The sequence below is a fragment of the Protomyctophum parallelum genome (assembly GCF_964188405.1).
Source record: "Protomyctophum parallelum genome assembly, chromosome: 17".
NCBI classification, from domain to species: Eukaryota; Metazoa; Chordata; class Actinopteri; order Myctophiformes; family Myctophidae; genus Protomyctophum; species Protomyctophum parallelum.
This window is the reverse complement of record NC_139719.1, coordinates 26,084,328-26,105,290: the sequence shown is the minus strand read 5'-3', so window position 1 is coordinate 26,105,290 and position 20,963 is coordinate 26,084,328. Positions and strand designations below refer to the sequence as shown.

General features: G+C 42.3%; 4 protein-coding genes across 5 annotated transcripts in view; all 4 read right to left on the bottom strand.

Annotated features, from left to right (window-relative positions):
- The window catches only part of LOC310874294 (protein tweety homolog 2-like), a 106,048-nt gene extending 96,891 nt beyond the window's left edge, over positions 1–9,157 (bottom strand). Inside the window, exons 1-2 of one of the 2 annotated variants that reach the window (XM_083787042.1) lie at positions 9,020–9,157; positions 8,634–8,766 (exon numbers count right to left, since the gene is read on the bottom strand). In XM_083787042.1, the coding sequence (XP_083643168.1) occupies positions 8,634–8,762 (129 nt within the window). In that variant the 5' untranslated portion in view covers positions 8,763–8,766; positions 9,020–9,157. The remainder of the gene's footprint in view (positions 1–8,633; positions 8,767–9,019) is intronic. The other variant, XM_083787041.1, reaches the window with a different exon arrangement.
- On the bottom strand, positions 327–902 carry LOC310874074 (programmed cell death protein 6-like; the record flags this gene model as incomplete). The annotated part of the gene is made up of 1 exon (XM_083786749.1): positions 327–902. The coding sequence occupies one exon, from the start codon at positions 900–902 to the stop codon at positions 327–329; it is 576 nt and encodes a 191-aa protein (XP_083642875.1).
- Positions 1,745–2,158, bottom strand: LOC310874073 (small ribosomal subunit protein eS12-like; the record flags this gene model as incomplete). The annotated part of the gene is made up of 1 exon (XM_083786748.1): positions 1,745–2,158. The coding sequence occupies one exon, from the start codon at positions 2,156–2,158 to the stop codon at positions 1,745–1,747; it is 414 nt and encodes a 137-aa protein (XP_083642874.1).
- Positions 9,158–11,855: 2,698 nt separating the features above from the next.
- Positions 11,856–14,340, bottom strand: rpl38 (ribosomal protein L38; the record flags this gene model as incomplete). Its single annotated transcript, XM_083787279.1, has 4 exons — positions 14,300–14,340; positions 14,064–14,089; positions 12,856–12,916; positions 11,856–11,983 (listed from the first exon to the last, which is right to left on the bottom strand). The coding sequence occupies exons 2-4, from the start codon at positions 14,064–14,066 to the stop codon at positions 11,856–11,858; spliced, it is 192 nt and encodes a 63-aa protein (XP_083643405.1). The 5' UTR covers positions 14,067–14,089; positions 14,300–14,340.
- Positions 14,341–20,963: the final 6,623 nt, after the last annotated feature.

The window sequence follows — 20,963 nt, the reverse complement described above, 5'->3', positions numbered from 1 at the left end:
GAAGAGCGTGTAGCCTTTGATGGCCAGGAAAAAAAAGGGAAATAAAAGGAAATCTAATGTTCAAATTCTAATTGAGATCCAATTGTCAAATATAACAACCAGGCCTTTGGACGTTCGGGGCCTGCCCTAGTGTGATTATGTGCCTTATTTTACACATTGCTTTTACTTACTTTTTCGTAATTCTAAATTATTTCAAGATTTTTCAAAAATAGCCAACACGTCTAAAATAATACTAAAGCTTGGGTTATACCAGTGGTTCTCAAAGTGGGGTGCGGGGACCCTCAGGTGTCATTGAGAGGGGAGGGGGGATTTCCAGGGGTCCCAGCTTAAGTGATTGGTAAAACCATGGACAGATACTGTTCATACGAGATCTGGATCCAACCATCCTGGTCCGTGTCGACCTTCCTGAACACATCGGTCAGCCGCTGCAGCACCACACAACACTGGATGAAGTCGTCGAAGGCCACCCTCTGCTTCTTCTGCCGGTCGAACTTGGCTATCAGCGTCCCGTAGAACTGGTCGGACAGACTGTACCCGAACGCGGTCATCGCCTGCTTGAGCTCGCTCCGGTCGATGAAGCCCGAGTTGTCGCAGTCGTAGGTCCTGAAGACGTTCTGCCAGTCGCCGATGTACTTCCACACGCCGGCGAACTCGTTGAAGTTCACAGTGCCCTTGTACTCCCGGTCGAACATGGATATGATGGAGTGCACCGTCGCCGGGTTGAATGGGGTCCAGGTGCCATTGGACAGAGCCTGCTGGAGCTCCGTCTCCGATATCACGCCCGTCTTGTCCTTGTCGACCTGCTGGAAGACGTTCCACAGGAAGCTCTGGTCGGCCGTCTGGTTCACTGGCGCTTGGTTCATGTGCGGCTGAGAACTGTAGCTACTGCTGTGATATGCCATTGTAAATGGCTCTTCTCTTGTCGGATACGGATGTGAGATGTTACTCTACCGTCAAACAGTTTCAATCCCACTGCAATGATGAGATCTTAAATATATATAGCGTTGTTTTTCTGTGAAACGATGAAGTCATGAAACACGTCATTTTGCATCATGCCGGAAGATTACCTTTAACTCCGAGACACAAAGCTTCTGGAACCTAGAAGTCATACAGTTATGTCATCGGGTCTATGACGTACCAAGTCAGCCGCCTAGGACATACTATGACGGTATGATTCCAAATATGGATGGACAAGGTGGGCGATGCAGAGGGGCGTTGCTCCGAATTTGGTGTCAGTGTTCTCTGCTGTTTTCTATCGGGGAGGGGAGGATGGGGCGGGCGCTCAGATCGGTGAACTAAGAGGATCCACCGCTGTGATCCCAGCGGAACCCGCCCCTCTAGACCAGAAATCATGCTGGCTGGGCCAGGTTTTGTTATTGCTTTGTTGTTGTTTTTTTTACTCTCACATCTTTATTTGACACCTCATGTCTTGTTTTTGTATACGTCCTTGTTTTGCTTGTTTTTTACTGACGTGCAGCCCTCAGAGCGGCTGGCCAACGTTGAAGCCGCCAAAATCTGGAACTGCAGGACATCCATGGAGGTGGACGGATGTTCAGTGACGTCATGACGCAAAAGTGGGTCAAGGTTTTGTGACAAAGGTACCATGAGAGGAGCCAACAAATTATATCGAGCTAACAGAGGTACTTCCGCTGCTTCAAACGCCACTGAGCAACTTCCATATTGAAATGAATGTCTGGGGGGGCTGCCCGCTCTCTGGTTTATGTATAACTCCATGGTCACATCTCTACTGACAGCTCACTTTCCTGGCTTTGAAGTATTCCTCAACCGCGTACATGGCTGGCGTTTCCTGGCCATAATCCTTGACCACGACGGAGCTGCAGCCAATCACCTTGCGGGCCTTGCCCTCGCGGTCGATCTTGCACTGGCCGGCCCACTCGCCCAGTGTCTTCCTCTCCACCAACTTGACCAGGTTGATGTGGTGCTCGGCACACAGCGCCTCCACCAGCTTCACGTACTTGGGGTCGTCGCAGTCGGACGCGAGGACACAGAGGTGGGCCTTTTTCTGCTCCAGAGCCTTGACCACCTCGCGGAGGCCGCGGACCAGACCGTCGCAGATGAGCGCCGTCTTCAGCACCTCTCGGAGAGCGGTGTCGATGTCCATCGCTCCACCTCCTGCAGAAACACTTTCCTCTGCCATTGTAGATTATACGAATATAAATGTCAGAAGGACCCAAATACACTGGAAGCACAATGTATTCACTGAGATAAAACCAGGGAGTTAAAGCTACTTTCACAACACACTGGGATAGTTGTTGGACCTATGCAATGAGTTATATAGATACGGCTGATGTCACTAATGATGGCTGAGCATGACATCATTGTGTGACATGATCGCTATGACACATCACAGGGATGACAGACCCAGATGATGCCACTCAGTATTTCGCTCTGTGAAATGCTGGCATCGTGAAAACAATGACGATGGGGGTCCTCATGGAAACGCTGTGGCTCCAATGTGACCCGTGGCATCAGTTATCATGCCATTAGCAGTCTATGACATCGACTCCAAATTTGGGCAGGGTTTCAGCCTGGTCACAGCCACTATGACATACAGTACACTTCTGTGGCTCACGCACGCACACACACTCTTGCAGAGGTCGAAAAAAATGAATAAAAGGTAACGAATGACTAGCACGACTTTGCTCTCAAGAGATCATCAGACGCCTAATAAAAACAGTATTAAAAAAAAAAAAAGAGATCATCAGACGCAGTAATTAGTTTCACTGTACATGGAAATAAGCAGAGAATAAAACAGCTTCTATAGTTCAGACATGGAACTATTGTCTCAAGAGTGCTGAAGTGAAGCAGTGAGTCATTATAGGTGAAAATGGGGCTTAAACTTTGAAACAAAGTACAGCACAGTTAATCTGTTTATTTATTTATTGCATATAAAAAAGTTATCATAAGGTGTCATATAGAAGCTTTAACCTGATCTTGGCGTGGGTCTTTCGTGCCAGTCCATCAGATGCTTTTAACGTCATTTTAAACGTGCGTGCGTGCGTGCGTGTGGAGCTGCCTGTTGGTCTGGACGTCATCGCCATGTTGGCTTGTGGTGGACATTTGTCAAAATTCCATGTTTGCCCCAAACATACGAAATGAGCATTACCAGAAACACAGAAAGAGATCGGCCTGAATGATCATAACAGGTCTGTAACTCTGACTCTGGAGTCCAAATATGCCATAGTGAACACTGAAGAAACCTGGGGACTTGACATACAGTAATTGGGTCTTACGATCAAAATAAGAACATAATAATGGGGTGTAAAAAATAAAATAAAAGATTTGCCACGGACAAGACCAAGCCTTTGCATATTGATGACCCCTGGTCTGGGAGAGGCTGTTGCATTGTCAGGAAACTGGGCCGAGGGTCTAAACTGGGATCAGGTGATTCAGATTGAACTGACTTGACATTCCATTACTGACAACAAGTACACTGTCCAACCCAGGGGTGAGAGGCTGGGGGCTGGGCATAGCTGGGACCCAGCCATCCCTACATACACACACACGCACGCACGCACGCACGCACGCACACACACTTACAGATCCACACACACACAAAGACTGACAAAGGCACCAAAGCGAAAAAAGCAAGCACAGTGAAAGGTCACGACCCCTGGCATTCCGACATATTCTATGGGCCACACAGCCAAAGAGGAATTCCACAATCTCCACAGCACTATAACTGGCCAATTACAATCCCCCCTCTCTGACCACCCAACAAAATCCCACCTATTAAGTCTGAGAGTGAGAAGAAAACCAACATAAATCTTGTATGGGGGGGGGGGGGGGGGGGTGTCCCTGGCAAAGAAAACCTCAAAACTAAATTTGGATGGGGATCCGCGGCCAAATTGTGGATCCTTGAAATTAAAACATTGCTCAATGCTCTCTCCACACAGCACTGGCTGGTCTTTGGCAAGAGAGAGAGACAGAGACAGAGAGAGAGAGAGAGTGAGAGAGAGAGAGAGAGAGAGAGAGAGAGACCCACATCAGCAATTCCTGTGAAACAATTTAGATTAGCCTCTGCTAAGGATAATTTGCCTGTGATTAAACATAATGTCATGTCATGTGCTAAGTGAATATCAATGGAACACAATAGCAGCTGTTAATCGCCAGCAGTGAAATACTGTAGCAGGGCCATACTGAGACAAAATACAACAGAACTATGTCGTCTTTAAAGGACCACTTCACAATTGTTCAAATCTTCATATAATAGGTCCTCAAAATAAGCATGATAAAATGGCCCGTCCACCAGTGACATCATCGTTAGGCAGATCTTTTTTACAAAAACGTTTTTTTTATCATCGTGAGAACGATGGCTTCGATTTTCGCATTGCAACTTTTTAAGAATAGAAAGCCTGCCGTTTCTATTAGCTTGGATTCCCCATCGATGATGTCACTGGTGGACGGGTTTCTGAACTGCCCACAGCCCTCCTATGAGACACAGACTGAGTAGATAGAGAAATTGTGTCATTTTATCATGATTATTAGTGAGGACCTATTATATGACGATAGGTTGAAAAGTGGTCCTTAGTGAGGATCTATTATATGACGATAGGTTGAAAAGTGGTCCTTTAAGCACTAGAATGTCTTCTAAATTTTAACGGTTTTCTGAAAAACTGTATGTTGCTATATTCAGTGGTGCTCAAACTTTTTCGTGTCAAGGTCCTCCAGCCAAAATGACATGCATTTGGCCGCCGGCCCTCCATCTCGTCAAAATACGTTTTTTCTAGGGACCACCAGAAGCAAAGAATAAAAAAATAGCTGAGCATAGTGCGTCATGAAAGCGATGAGCTTGTATATCAGCTATTTTCTGCAGAAACAGGAGGTGTCGTAGTATAGAGTCCAGGGGGGACTCTTGTACTCCAGACTACTTTAGTTAGTTTTTTTGGAATGGGTTTTAAAAAAAACACAGCCGTAAAAGCATGGCAAGCTGCATAAGGCTGACCTTATAGTACACAGTGATGTAAGCAATACAGCTGCACATAATCTAATTAATAATGGGTGTGTGTTCGATTTAGGTTTTTTCCAACTTTTTCCTTGCTGTTCTTTTCCTTTTCTTTAGGGATGCCAGGTACTTAAAACTTGTTAAAAAGCAATTTAATCTCTATACAGTATACACCAGCTATATGAAGCTAGGCTGTATCCTCATCAAAGTCCCATTGTAAACATCTATTCATAGATCTTTACAGAACACATAATCCAAGACATGCATGAGCCTTTCTCCTGTCACCAGCACTCCTTTAGCAAGTTCCATCAGGCAACGTGGACTAGGGCTGAGAGATATGATTTCAAAACAATAACACAACACTTTTGCCTAGTAGATCATAACAGAAATCTATCAGAAATGTTTTCTGTGTCGATTTGTTCATATAGGCCAAGAAAAAAAAGAGAAACCTTGAAGAGCCCTGATTTAGTGAGTTCCATCAGGCAGCGTGGACCGTGTGGAAACATCTATTCCATATAGAGTCATTAGTGGCTTGTTGTTGCCAGCATGTGTGGACTCACACACACCCCAACATACACAGCAGGGACATTACGTCGACTGGTCGTTAATTCATTAGGAAGATGTGAAGCAAATGTCAAAAAAAGGAACACACAACAAACATGCATATAGTTATGACGAATGGACAACTTGGCCGATGCAGATATTTCCAGAGGCGGTTTGTCAAGTTACCACCAAAGTCCCTTATCTCCCATAGCTCAACTCTGTGACACTATTATCACTGACAACGATAAGACACAAGTATCAAGCATAAAACAGAGAGAGAGAGAGAGAGAGAGAGAGAGAGAGAGAGAGAGAGAGAGAGAGAGAGAGAGAGATAGAGAGAGGAATGGTGTTGTAATTATGCAAGCCACGACCTACATCTCAGTATCTGTACATAATCCTATAACTATATTTAATCACTCCTAAGCTGTGTAAGCAAGCAGATATGTTAATGACACCACAATGTGCTTTTCCTTATCAAATACTGACTGAAAAAAAATGCCACCGACTGTTGAAGTGCACAGTTGTCTGTCTTCTGCTTGCTTGATCATCATGTTTCCAATCTATTCCCATTCCAGCTTGCTGACTTGTTACTTGTGATACTGAGTGACTCATGTGTTCTGGTCTAGTAAAATGCCTTGTGCAAACTAAGGTAGTTCTCGATGTGTGTTTAACCACTTACACCTTTAATACTTGCCATTGACTGGGGAGTCTACCGGGGACACCAGGGATCTAAACTTTCCCCCCCTTTACGCCAAACCTGATTGCCAATTATGCTGATCTACAAGCTCGGTGTCATCTTAATTCTCAGGCCTCGCTGCTTGCTTGCTTACTTACAGAGGATCAATTGAAATCAAATGAATTCAAATGATCAATTGAATTCAAATAGCCATTTGGCTATTCTGAGTGGCCAAAGAGCATTGATCTCGCCTCCAGGTCTTTAGTTTACTCAAGTTAGGTAATAAGACCTGGTACTTAAGACACGCAAAATACAGCCCATAGAGAGAGATGGATGGATGTGTGTGGTTGTGATGGAGGGAGATTCCCAGACAGCGTCGGTTGGCTGTGTTCAAGATGACCGTTTAGTCAGCAACTCAGCAACAGGAAGCTCAACTCCTATGTGACTCATCATCATCAGCTCCATCAGCACTATACTGTCTCTATCTTTATAACAGTCTATGCTGCTGTAGGCTGGACACACACACACACGAGCCCCATGAAGGAACGTGCACACTACACACACCAATGTGGGCTTGAGCCCTTGGTGAAAGAAATGCAAATGCCCCCTGCCCCCCCTCCCATGCCATACCCGAAGGTAGCATTCAGGAGGATGTACAGTAAAGTGCCATTTTAGGGAATTTCAGACCCTGCCTCTAACATTCTCCCTGCATATCACAGTCTACATGCTGCACACACGCGCGCGCGCACGCACGCACGCACGCACGCACGCGCGCGCACGCACGCACACACACACACACACACACACACACACACACACACACACACACACACACACACACACACACACACACACACACACACACACACACACACACACACACACACACACACACACACACACACACACACACACACACACACACACACACACACACACACACACACACACAGAGAGAACTATTGTTCTCACTGGACTGCACAGTAAAAAAAAAACACGTGGAGGTACGCTAAAGTCAATGTACTTTGGGCCTAGTTACTGTCACCAACTGCCAGCAAGGCCCCGGAGGCACTGGGATTTAAAATGCTTAAGATGAAATGGCAAAGAAATTCCCTATTCATAGATGTGATTGAAATTTGTTTACATCCTCATTCCCTCCCTCTGTTACTTCAAAGGCATGAGAGAGAGAGAGACACACACACACACACACACACACACACACACACACACACACACACACACACACACACACACAAAGCTGCCTGTCTCCTCCTCTGGAGCGAGGGAGAGGGTGTGGGAATTGTTGTGACTCCCATGAAAACAAATGTATTCCAATGTACAGTAGCGTGCTCTCTCTCTCTCTCTCTCTCAAAACAATCAATGTATGTAGGCCTACAATTAAATATGAATGGGAATAGATAAGAGCCTAAAACAGAGCTGCTGCATTGCATTGAAACTTAGAAGGAAGACTATCTTACAAACAAAAAAGGTTGTACATACGCACACACACAGCTGTAACAACATCATTGTTTCACAAAATGTCAACTATTACTCAATGTTATGTAAAAACAACTTTTCTGTGCGTCCTTTAAACTTAGAATACAGTCTCGACATTCAAGCAGATAAAATAGCTTCAACAAGGTGACAGTGATAAGGTTTCTAAAGAACACATTCACCCAGGGTCCCAGGCAGTTACTAGCCTACAGTATATGAGCTTTAGGCACAGCAGTAGCCTACTGTAGGCTGATGTGACTGCAGGCAGTAAAGGGCAGCTTCTAAATTTGTCAATGGAAGATAAAGAAGGGAAACCACCTCCAACGACTGGACATGTTCCAGTATTAAAGCATTCTACCAGCCCTTGGATCAGACTAACTATCATAGATGTATTTTATCGAGTCTGACTTTAGTATTCATGTCAAAATCGATAAATTGCATCTAGTCTTGAACCAAGGCTATAGCATTCAACAGAAACCGAATGGACCCTTATAATAGTCGAGATCTATACAAATAGAACCAAATGGTAGAGTTGGATGGTAGAGTTAAATTAACGGATTTCCAGTGCATGATGATTAATTGAATACCTACTCAGGACCACAATGTAGTGCTATCATTTAGGCTGCATAATTGTAAAATCGTACCACACTGCACTATTTTCAACCTGTTAAAGTACGTGTACATTTTAAAAACAGAAATCTATACTGTAGCTAAATAAAGGTCAATCTGATTTTTCAGATCAGAGTCGTAACTCTCTCCAGAGTTACAGACCCATAAGGGTCCAATGGTCCATTTGATTCCTTAACCTTAATTGTCCATCATTTAGCTGCCTGAGGACCGCCTGGAAATTCCTCTAGAACCCCTTGGAGGTCCCCCGACGACACTTTGAGAACCGCTGGCCGCTGCTGACTGTGAACCATGAGAACAGCAGCTATAGTTGAGTTGTTTACTAACCTGCTGGTAGTTGTGATCCTCGGGCTCAAACGCGTTGTCAGTGGGCTGGAACCTCAGGTTGATGTGAGGGAAATTGTGAAGCCAGTACGTCCACCAAGGAGCGATATAATCCACCCGGGCAGAAGACATGATTCTAGAAAGAAAAGTTGGGGCTATATGTTAAATTAGCCTATTTTTCTTTACACCCAAACCAAGCAGCGGACACCGTCCGCTCCAGAAAATATCTCCTCAATCCAGTCTCATATCAGACAAAAGGCTGTGGAGACTGAAGAAGCGCTGTCACACTAAATCTGCTGCGCCTGCCTGCCACAACATGAGACAAAAGACGCACAACTCACACACTACACAGAGACGACAAACATGGGATAATCTCCAGATTACTTTACATGTGGGTTATTCCTCACAGCGCGCTCATGTCTCCTCTCCCCAGTCCCTCCTTTGTGCGTTTTTAAGTCCCAACAGTCCCGCAGAAGAGCCGTCCAAAATCCGTCCCACGCCGTCTGACACACACGCTCCGATCATCCCACTGACAGAGTGGTCTGGAGAAACCGAACTGGGGTCGTGGACGCGCAATTACGGCTGGCCACGCGCGGACACGGGCTCACTTTAATGAGCGTCAACTTCAAGTCACGAATTTAATGAGCACACACGCAGCACAGGACACTACTGGACATGTCGTGGTTTATTACTGAAGCATCGTGACCTCTTCTTACTGAAGCCCCGTTAGCCCGATTAAATTATAATTTCTTGATATGGATCTGACAAGTCACTGTACTGCCATCTGGTGGTGAACGTTGGAAAAGGCTTGTTGGAATCCTGGTACTGGTAGGCAGTCAGGTTAGAATTTTTGGTCTATGGTTGCCTGGAGGCACATTTGAGAAATTATCTCCCAAGTAACCATAATCCGGTCGTTTTCCGCATGTCGGTCCAATGGCATGTCGGAAAAGCGTGCGCACACCGTAGCTACTGTCGTCTCAATGTGTTGGATGCAAGTGTTGGTCAGCTTCATTGGTGAAAAAAGTTATCACCAATTCTCTCAAACATTTTTAATTTCAAGGACCCCCAGTTTAGTTGCATTAGTACACTTGTTTAGGCCGGACCTATATGCCACAGACGGTAGACCCCATACTCAAGGACAGTTAAAAATAGCTAAGGAACTTCTTTAGGACCCCTGGCCCTGGGGGCCCCCAAACCCCACTATGCGAACCACTATGTAGATAAATTTCCATTGGTCAATGCATGAAAGATCTGTTCAACATGAGGTAAACTGCATGCTTCATTAAGTTACACCTTCAAAATGACTATGAAATTATTAAATGGTGCAGATGATTAATGTTAGATCAAGATAATGGTATACATGTGTTAAATTGCCCTAACAAATTTGGCTAATGAATATAATGTGCAAACATGCTTTGTGTGGGCCACAACTCTGCCAATTCCGACAATTGTATTAAAATATTAGCCCCTGGCAAAACACATTGATGCAGTTGCAATAAATTACAGTTCAGAGTTCATTTGTTTACAAAGGACTGGATTGTTGCAAGAAAACGTTTTTCCTCAGCCACTTTTTATTTGCTCAAGTCTGCCATCTTGCGGACACTCCAACCAATGACATACTTCAGTTTGAAGAAACTTTGATGCCACACTCACAACAATGGCATACAAAATAGAAAATATATTCACAAGACAAGAAATCGGGTTTTCCATTTTTATTACAATGATCTGTACATGTCAAAGGTCTTATTTGAGCTCCTTCACAGCCAGACCTAGAAAACAGAGATGAGCTGGTGTTAGAACATACGTTTACAGACTCTGTAGCACACAACCATGACCAGATGCATGGATTAAAGCTAAAAATGTCACAACTGAAAGATTGTGTCTGTGAAACATAGAACCTTTAGCTTTTATTTAATAGCCGAGACCACTAGGATTTTATAAAGATACTTCAGAACATATTGCTAGTTTGACCACTTAAATCGCTCCAATCTTAAAATATTAACCAAAAAAGCCTCATGTACAAGCACGTGTTGAGCTTGTAGATTGGCTAGTATTTTCACTGCACTTCTATAGAAGACAATGTGGCTTCTATGGAGGTCACATGACTGAAAACAAGTCGTGGCAACTGAGAACTTTAGTTTGTGCACAACTTCCAGGAACGTTGTTCCCCCCGGTCACCACAAAATCACATGTTTTTCCATCTTGTTGTCAGTGGACCGGTGGAACTCGGATTTCGGAAGTATACGAAACCAAGCACTTTGGTCCATTCTTTGTTATAGCAAGCGTGTAAATTCACCTCAGGCATGGAAAAGCCTGCTGTGTTTGGACAACTTGCATAGCTAAAATAAATTAATTAAATGTATAACAACGAACCATTATCGTTTTGTAATTTTTGAATAAATATTTTAAGTTTTTCAGAAAACTTGGGTCAGGATTTAGCTGTACAGTTTATTTTACCCACTGCCATGTCTCCCATGTCTCCACTTCTTTAGTAAACAGACATACATCTTCAGGTCAGGATTTAATCAGAATTTAATCCAATCAGGAGAGAACTCTTACAGGATAATTGAAATGGGAAGTGATGAACCAAAAGGTCAGACAAAAACGGAACACTAGAATATTGAAGCTGCCAAATGGGTTCCCACTCCCGATTGGACAAGATTTGAAAGACACCTGAAAAATTATAGTTCTGTTTATTAAAGAGCCCCAGACGCCGTTACTGAATCTATAGCACTCTATTAGCAATTACCTACAACCCCATTTTAACCAGAAAAATATAATTATTTACTTCAACGAAAATAGATGGAGAAACCCTTAAATTATGATCACTGTACACTCAAATCTGAAATGGTTCCATGAAAATGGGTAATTTCAGGTATAGTGTAGATTTGTGTCCCAACACAAACGTTTACAGCTTTTAACGGTCACCTCAACGGCTTTGATATGTACATGTCAATGTTGACCACAATCACATCTTCAAAGTGCAGCACTAGCACATAGTGGCTATCAGGGTCCCAGAAATTAACACCAGCCATCGCCAAATGCAGGTAGATTTTTTAATTTAGTGTGTAAATTTCAGAAGCCACCTGACACAGTTCTGAAGCAGATTACCTTCATGTATGGCATGCAACACAAAAAAGCTAAATGTATACTGTACAATTTGTCTGGTAAAAGCTTTAGGCTGGGACACTGGTGCCTCGGGTCATCGTCTGGTCAGTGGCATTACTAACCTGGGGGCAGGGACTGCTTGAGCTTCTCAGCCTTCTCCTTGTCGGTGATGACCAGGGTGTACAGGTACCTGCTGCAGCGCACCTTGAACTTCACATTGTCCTTGTTCTTCTTGATCTTGACGGCTAGAGACGAGAGAAAAAGACCAATCAAGTTACAAAAATACCCATCTAGATTGGACATTTTCTTTTGCCTATGACATGGGGACACCAAATGTTATGAGCTGAATATTACCCATTAAAACAGGGAATGAATCAGTGTCATAAGATTTTAGCTACAAAGCATCATGGCTCAGGTCATAGGTTCACAAACTAAAACTCAATTTAAAAAAAGGCATGTGCCTGTTGAGGTTTGCCACCTGCATAGCCTTTCTAGATAATATTCACTCATCCTATTTTTCACAGCTTGTGTTCTGTCCTGGTTTTGCCCAACCTGGATCTTTACTGGTGTTTGACCCAATTCTAATCAGGTCTTTAGCACGTCCACACTCTCATGCATGACAATCACATCTATTCCAAGCCAGTGGCTCTCAACTCCTGGGAATAAATGTCTTTTGTCCTGTTTTCTATTCAGCCTGCAGTAAACTGTATTTTCCTTTACTGTTAAGAAATACAATTTAATAAATCAGTGCTCTAACTCAGAAGCGAGCACAAATTGAAGATCAATTCAGTTTACCTACATTTGTAGACAGTATGCCAATGGCACTAAGAAAGCACTAGATTAACAACAAAATTGTAAAGTAACAGCATACATAGTTTATTATATCACAATCACAGGTGTAGAGAAAGACTATATGCCTTAACAAAACTACACTTTTGTAGTCAAATGGGTACCAATAAATGCTTGAAAAATAAATAAGGAAAACATGTTCCACATCCAGTCAAGAACCACAGCCATCAGCCAACTGCTGCATGCATACCTCTTCGAGAGAGCGCACCAGCACAGTACCTTCTGTACACTAGCATGTGATAAACGTGATATAAACAGGGATACTTACACTTGGCATCCTTCCTCCTCGCTGTCAGCAGGAAATCCTTGATTTCTTCGATCTTTCGTGGCTGTGACACAAAAAGGACAATGAGAAAAGTATTGACAGATTTCAGTGAGACAAGCACCACTTGACTGACTTGTGTACAAACAGGTACACAGAAAGTTTGTGGATTTGTCACCACAAAACATTCACATTTTGTCAGTGGACCGGTGGAACTCAGATTTCGGAGGTTTACGAAACTAAGCACTAAGGTCCATCCTTGTTCTAGCAAGTGTGAAAATTCATCGCTGGCACTGCAGCCTGGGATGTTTGGATCACCTGCAGTTACGATTGTACATTGACTTTGAATACACTACAATGCTGCTGTAATGGTGCCTTCTCTACGCATCAGCTGTAATGTATCACAACCTATTCAGACCTGAGCTACTCCAAGGAACAGCAAACAGATCTACAAAGTGATGCACTGCATTTTTTAAATTGACATGTTTTTTTTAAACATTCTAGTCTGCTGATAAGTGTTCTCTAGACTAGTCTACTTTGACACATTAGACGTATGTGTCATTGCTTTTCATGTTGGCCATGCTGCAGCTCATGCTCTAGCATAGTTTAGTCTTTTACCATTAAAAGCTAAGATTTTTTTTTTTCACCCACTCTTTTTAAACTAGCATTATTATGATGTGACACAGTTCGAGTTAGTGTTTTTACCTCCTAGTTTACAGCTAGCACTAGATTAGAAACAATCTACTTAAATGTTATTTCAGACTAATAAATCTGTTAAAAAAAGACATTGCCGTGTCAGGGCACAAGTTACAACAGTTCAAACCTGACTGACAAGACAGTATATCGATAAGTCAAATTTGGTACAAATAATCGAACACCATCATCGCAGTTCACTGGTGAACATTAGCATAGCTTCATTCATCTGGCATGATGAGGTTGGTAAATTACAGTCTCAGATATACGAGCCCACAGCCCGTCAAGGATGCGACATCCTGTGGGCTTACAGGTCTGCCATTATCGGCGCGATACAACAAGCATACCGCTGGTTAGCATTAGCAACATTAGCTTCCTTCCACCGAAGCTACCCACCGCTAGTTACGGTGGAGCCCCGCCGTAAGGTTCAACCACATTAGCAGCAGACACGACAAGGGCACAATAGCATGCTATTATGAGAGTTATTTTAAATCATAAAGTGGATAGTGAATAATTCTCACCATGTTGCCGTTGCAGTGGACTGAGCCTGGGGGAGGAAAAAAATAACATGGAGTTAGAATGCTGCTCAGAACGGCTCATTGAATTGCTCTGGAATAATAATTTATATACAGTCATCTGGCCAACGTACACACGCATCGTGGTTTAATGTACATTTGGTGACATTTGTTGGTGTAAAAGAGGATGGTTTATGATTGTAAAACGTTATTTCATTGATGAACATAATACGGAAACTCACAGCGTCAGCCAGGGAAGGACAAAAAGGGACGTAATTTCCGGTCTGCGGCTGTTATATACGGGCTACGGCACGCCGCGATGGACAAAAATATGATAACTCAAACCAATAATAATGTTGACATGACTTCATCTTGAACATCTTCTGTACAGTGTTTTAATATTTCAAAAACATATAATAACCGTCCCAGAGTTATATTTAATAATGGATCAAGCTACATGCTTGAGTCTGGATCAAGTAGCTCCTCTCATAGAAAATGCAAATAAAAAATGCTTCAGAATCAGATATGAAGAAGGGCTGCGAGGTAACAAAATAAACCATGCAAGTTGTGAACTTGTGATACATTTTTCCCCATTACTTTGATTTAATTTCTCTAGTACTGTAGCCCAGAGCCTTAGAGTAGGGCAGGCCTATAGCACTTTCTTTTCCTGGCAACAACTTAGATATTTACCAAGTAATTATCAAGTGTTTACTCTTTAGTGAACTTACAGGCCTATAGCCTACAAGCCTCCACAGCAGAATGTACCGGTTGGCTATTAATATAATAAATAAAACATAAGGTTATGGAGAAATGGCATTAAATGACAGCTACAATTATTTATTTCAAAACATTCTAAAAAAAGGAAAAAATAATTCTCAAAAAAGCATTTTGTTTCATGAACTAAAAACAAAATTAAACGATGTTGACAGTAATTTCATGAATACATGAAAGAAAAGTCCTATATAGTGAAAATAGCAGATCTGCAAGCTCAAAACGCATCACGTTGTGAGCTTGTAGATTGGAATACCGGACTACTCGCCTCGGCGAGTGGACTTCATCTTTGGCGAGTGGCCTTCCCCTTTGATCGAGAAGTCTTCACTTTCCGGGGCGGGTTGTCCGAGAGAACTTGCCCCGGAAAGTGAAGTCTTCTCGCCAAAAGGGGAAGTCCACTCGCCCCGGGCCGAATGGCCTTCTGCTTGGGCCGAGTGGACTTGACTTTTTGGCGAGTCACCAATAGGGTTGCCACCTTTGAGATCTTGAAATAAGGGACACTCTTTACGCCTGCCGCGGCCTTGCGGTGCAGGCGTGTGCGGCAAGGCCGGCAATAAGTTGAAGCAATACGTTGAAGCAATAAATTGAAGCAATACATTGAAGCAATACGTTGAAGCAATAAGTTGAATCAATAAGTTGAACATCAGCAGCCCATTATAAAATATATGCCAGCGACCCCCATAAGAGAAGATTTTTACACAGTGATTCTCAACCCATTTAATTTCAAGTACCAGTTTGACATGCATTAGTATACAGACCCCCATTTAATGGCATTTCTATCTCTGGAACCCCCAATTCATATTGTAAAATCAATGTTAATTTAACTCTGATGGTCCATTTGGTTCCATTTGTACACTCTCAGAGTTACAGACCCATAAGGTCCATTTGGTTCCAAACAATAATTTAGCTGGGGAGTCGGGACCCCCTGGAACTCCCTCAAGGACCCCTGGGGGACCTCACTTTGGGAACCACTGGTTTAGGCTACTTTAGGTAGTGTGTGCCTCCCGCTAGAACAATTGTGCTGACTTTAATATTTCCTGTGTTTTGTTTTGTTCATTATTGTTAAATTCAGTGTTGACGTGTAGGGGCTATTTAGGAAAATAAGGAACAAACTGCGTTCCTTATTGGTTCAATAAGGGACGCATCATTTAATTCTCAAATAAGGGACGATTCTGTATTTTAAGGGACGGGTGGCAACCCTAGTCACCAAGACCACTCGCCAAGGGCGAGTGGTCTTGCTACCGTTTCGTACACATGCAGCGCGTTGTGAGCTTGCAGATCGTCAGTGCCCCACTCACCATGAATCCAAGCAGAGGTCCTCACAAGTAGGCCTATAGGTAAAACACTGCCACTGCCAGTGCTCAGCGCAATGGCCCGTTGCATGCAAAGAAGTTGATATTTTATTTTACTTGTGCAATATTCAGATAATCTTCTTCAACCGATTGTTATAATTCGAAGTGGTATATATTCTGTGAAGTTTATATTTTCATTGGGTGTATAAGTCATGTTTTTAATATGCCATTATCAAATGATATAGAGATGGTAGGGTAGTGCCCAAGCCCTGTTAGCCATGCAGCCTATATGATCTGTGGCTTGCTATGCTAGGCCTACACTCTCAATTAGGGATTTTCCCAGAGGTTAATTTCACTGATGTGTACAACCTTTATTCAAATAGTTTCATTTGTATTGGAGTGTGAAGCTTGAGGTAGTTCATAATCGCTTCAACGTGATGCTGGGTGAGATGAATCGTCTGGAAATTATGCCAGTCAGCATGGCCCACCGTTTAATGCTGTGGCCAAAATAATTATACTTATACACATTTTCTATGGTATCATAAAACTGTTTGAGCTCTGTGTTACGGTCCTATGTGGCCCTAGTGGTGATTTGGTCTCTGTATAATCCACTGTTAGTGCTGATGATGGATGGTGGGAGTGGCAGTAGAGATTGGAGGCGTCGTGGAGATTGTGACACACCTGGGCCAGTATAAAAATCACCAACCAGTATAAAAGAACAGCCCACAAGCTATTTTGCCATTGTAACAAACACCACATGCTGCTGAGACCCTGTTTTCTGTTTTCCCAGTGAAACAATACTAGACAGACAAAGTCACTAGTCAGATAAAGTTGATAGTCAAAGTTACTTTAAGCAACTCAACTCATATACACCAATGTCCAAGTATCCCAAACCATTTGTCTGCATACTGTTTATAAATCAATACATTGAAACTGGGACTCAACTGATGCAAATTACAGCAATGTTGTTATTCAATTGAGCCCAATCACCACTAGAGGTCACTAGACACCAGACTATCACCAAATCTTCCATAATCATGATGTGCTGTGTGTTGAGTCAGGTAGTGTTTAATAGTTAGTGTGAATCCAATTATTGACAACAGAAACAGACACATGGCGTTTTAATAGTGATATTTAATGTAAAATAACAATGCGACAGCTACACTGTCCCTCAATAAGAATGGATCCACATTGTGAAGAAATAAACGTAATTGAAAAAACGCGGCCCCCTCACGTATTAGAATTAAGGTGTAAGGATTGGTAGAGGTTCTTCGTCACAAGTGCGGAAAGTGCTGACCTTGCCGGTGTAATGGGGAGATTTGGTCTTCGGCGATATCTTTTGCTAAATGGGCAACTTAAGTTATTAAGTTGCAAAGCTTAGTTTTTAGATTCTCAGAGACTATTAATGAAATTATAATCGGACAGAGAACTGATGCTGGCAAAATGCCTTATAAAGAGGTGGGGTGACGTCACGACTAGGTAGGCGTGACGTCAACCCTGACATAAGGACTATATCAGTCACCAGAACCAAGGACAGGTGTATTACATAATTTACACAACCCAAACCTCTATCAAAACAAAGCAGTCTTTCCCTTTAACCACTGTCTTAAAGGAGTAGTTCATCCAAAAAAGGACTTATTTTCTATTACTCACCGCTGAAGCCTTGAATTCATGGAGATTCATTTGTTTTTGTCACATTCCTGAGCCAATAATTTGATAACCGGCGAGACTCCGATAGGAGAAGATTCATAGAGGCTCCATTGAGTCTTCATGGGGTGTGTAATTGATAGACAATTAAGTCCTTTTTGGGGGTTAACTACTCCTTTAAGCCCTATATCTGTCATACAGTATGTTAACACAGCCTCAAACTGTGTACACGTGTTGGCACAAAGCTGGCATTGTTACCCATACCCACCGTGGACAAACCCTGGGTTCATGGCTCAGTCTATAGGCTATACTATAGTTAATTATTAGTTAACTACTATAATTAATTATGAATTAACTATAGTTAATTGGTTAAATGGATAATGATGATGTCAGGGCAGAAATATCTCATCTCCATATTGTACTTTTTTTTAGTGAAGAGCGATGATGAGGTTAGATGAATCAAAAAGTAGTTTAAGCACTCATTTTTAATAACTCAACGCCCTGCTGCCTCCTGCATTGTGTGCAAATTTGAAAAAAGGTGGTAGCCTACACTGGACCGTTGAGTGATTTACAACGAGGGCTTCTGAACTCTCATTCAAAAACGAATCACCTGAACACATAATGAAAGAAAGTAGGACATACTGTAAGTGTAACATGTCTATCGTCTATGATGGGATTTTATGAAACAACAACTCACCAAGGTTGTACAGAATGCTGTACAGAAAGCTTTGTTAGTCAAGCTTTCTGTACAGCATTCTGTACAACCTTGGTGGGTTTAACGTTGTTTAAAGAATACAATCAGATAGGACTTTCCGGTTTCAATGAATGGCCTGTCAAGGGTTGGTATAGCAATTTTCAGATTCCAGATAGCATTATAGCTTGTGCAGTTCTAAGTTTGGCATCTCAAAGTCTTATCAGTCAAAACACTAAAGCTTTCAGACTAGCCCAATATAGGAAAAACGCTAGACAAGTAAAGTAAATTAGACACATTTTTGTCCTTAACCCGTTAAGACCTGAGGTCGATTCCAAAAATGTCTTCTAAACAGTTTTCTGAGAGAACTATGTTTCCATGTCAGTGGTTCTCAAACCTTTTCATGCAGAGGACCTCCAAAGTTATATGTAGGCTGTGGACCACCAGGAGCAAAGACTTGAGATTTGCACAAATGTTCAAGTTATAATAGCAGACCAAAAAGCTCAAAGTGATGCGTTATGAGCATACTGGTTTTTGAATAGCCAAAATAGTTAAAATCTAAAATGACAGATGTGTTTGTGTCAAAAAAATCACACCCGTGTGAAGTGAGTGGTGCAACTCCGTGTGGGTGTGGGGGGTGGAAGCTCGCCGGCCCGGGTCCTGGCGAGCCGCCCCGGGTCCGAAACGGTTGAGAAATGACAGTTACCATGTGGGGGTCCCTCTACTGTACTGTACTGTCACTGTACTCACCCAAAGGAACAGCCTGATGAAATGACAGTTACAGTGTGCCTGTGTCCCTCTACTGTACTGTACTGGCACACCCAAAATCACAAAAAAGTGTTTGTGTGTGTTAGGTTGCGCACAGGTTGTGAAAAACAACCATGCTGTTTTCGTGCTCAGACGCACCCAGCCACCCACCCACACAGGCAGAGTTTTAAGTGTCAAAATGTAATCAGGTGAATAACAGTTGTATTGATTCAATGATTGGGTGTTTGCTACCGACAAATTGTGAAAAAAGAAAACTTGGTTCCGTCTCAAAGTCACGGTTGCCGTATTTAGGAAATAAAAATGTTAATGAATATATGCGAGTAATTTGCCATCGATTTAGCCACCTGTGGGGTCAGGACTCAACACGCCAAGAAGAAGCAAATTAAAAAAATCCACAAAACAGCCACAGGGTAAAGATTACCAGCCTTCTCTTTTTATTGAAAAATATAGCTGTTATTTTAAAGAAAGAAAACATGAGGGAGGTAAATATATATTAATATACAGTGAAAACAAGATAGACAGAGAAAAAGGAAAAGAAAATAGCACAAACATTTTGACGTTAAGACCATCGTGTGTAGAGTCACCGCGTAGAAAAAACTAAATACATACATTCTACAGCTGAACTGTATGTTTTTCCACAATATTTTTCTTTATTATTATTTTACCACAGACCTGTGATGACGAGACATTTTTGTAAAATTATTATTATCATTATTGTTTCTACATATAAGCCAAATGGGTGGCGGGGTGTATGTATTTAGTTGCTGTCGGGCAGAAACCCCTTATCTCCAGTCCAACTTATTTTTGTAAATTAACGCCCTACTACTTGATCATACTACAGTGTCATAGAAAAGCATTGAAAGTAGCTTCGATCTTCTAGATCTGTTACTGTTGCCAGTGTTTAATGTGAATCCTGAAAAGTAACAGTTTTGGACATACTGTAAGAGGTTTCCACCCGACGGCGACGTTTTTTGCTACAGTTTAAGACAACCAGGTACAGTTTTCAATCAAACGTTTCTTACACTTAACCGTTGTGTTCCCTCGCAATGAGTCACAATGCGACCTACAAGATCCGGTTGTCATTTTGTTTTTCTTCTCTCTTTTTAAAAGTTTGATAAATTGCTAAATTTGATATTTCCAAAAATAGGGAATGTGGTTAAAATTAATCTCATCGTATTATTAATCCGCCACTACATCTGGCACCTCACAAAAGGTAAAATCTAATTATTTATGAACGCCATGATTCCACTCGAGTCTATACGATCATGTTATTATGCCACTAACGTTCTGGTCCATATAGTCAAAGAATTGTGAAAATACAATGACCGCTCACGGTATTCATGGATTGGCACAAAATATAGTATTTACATACATGTACTTCTGATTTTAAATCGTCAGAAGATCGGAGTGTTCTTTCATTGTAAAAAAAGTTAATCGTGGATCCATGTCCTCTTCCAACGCCAATGTCACACGACAAGGGACTGACGCTGCCCGAACAGTTCACACAGTCCATCCGTCACATTTTACAAAGGATTTAATTAAAAACATAAAACAAAAAACAGACATCCCAAATGTGTGAAAGAGGCCCGAGGCAGGCTGAGAAACCATACTGCAGCTCGTACAGGAAGTGGAAAAATAAAATAAAGCACACGTCACCACCGAATATCATCCGACAAAAACATGGGGATAATGTACTTGGCATGTTTATCTTTAAATATCTCCACACTGTTCTCTCTT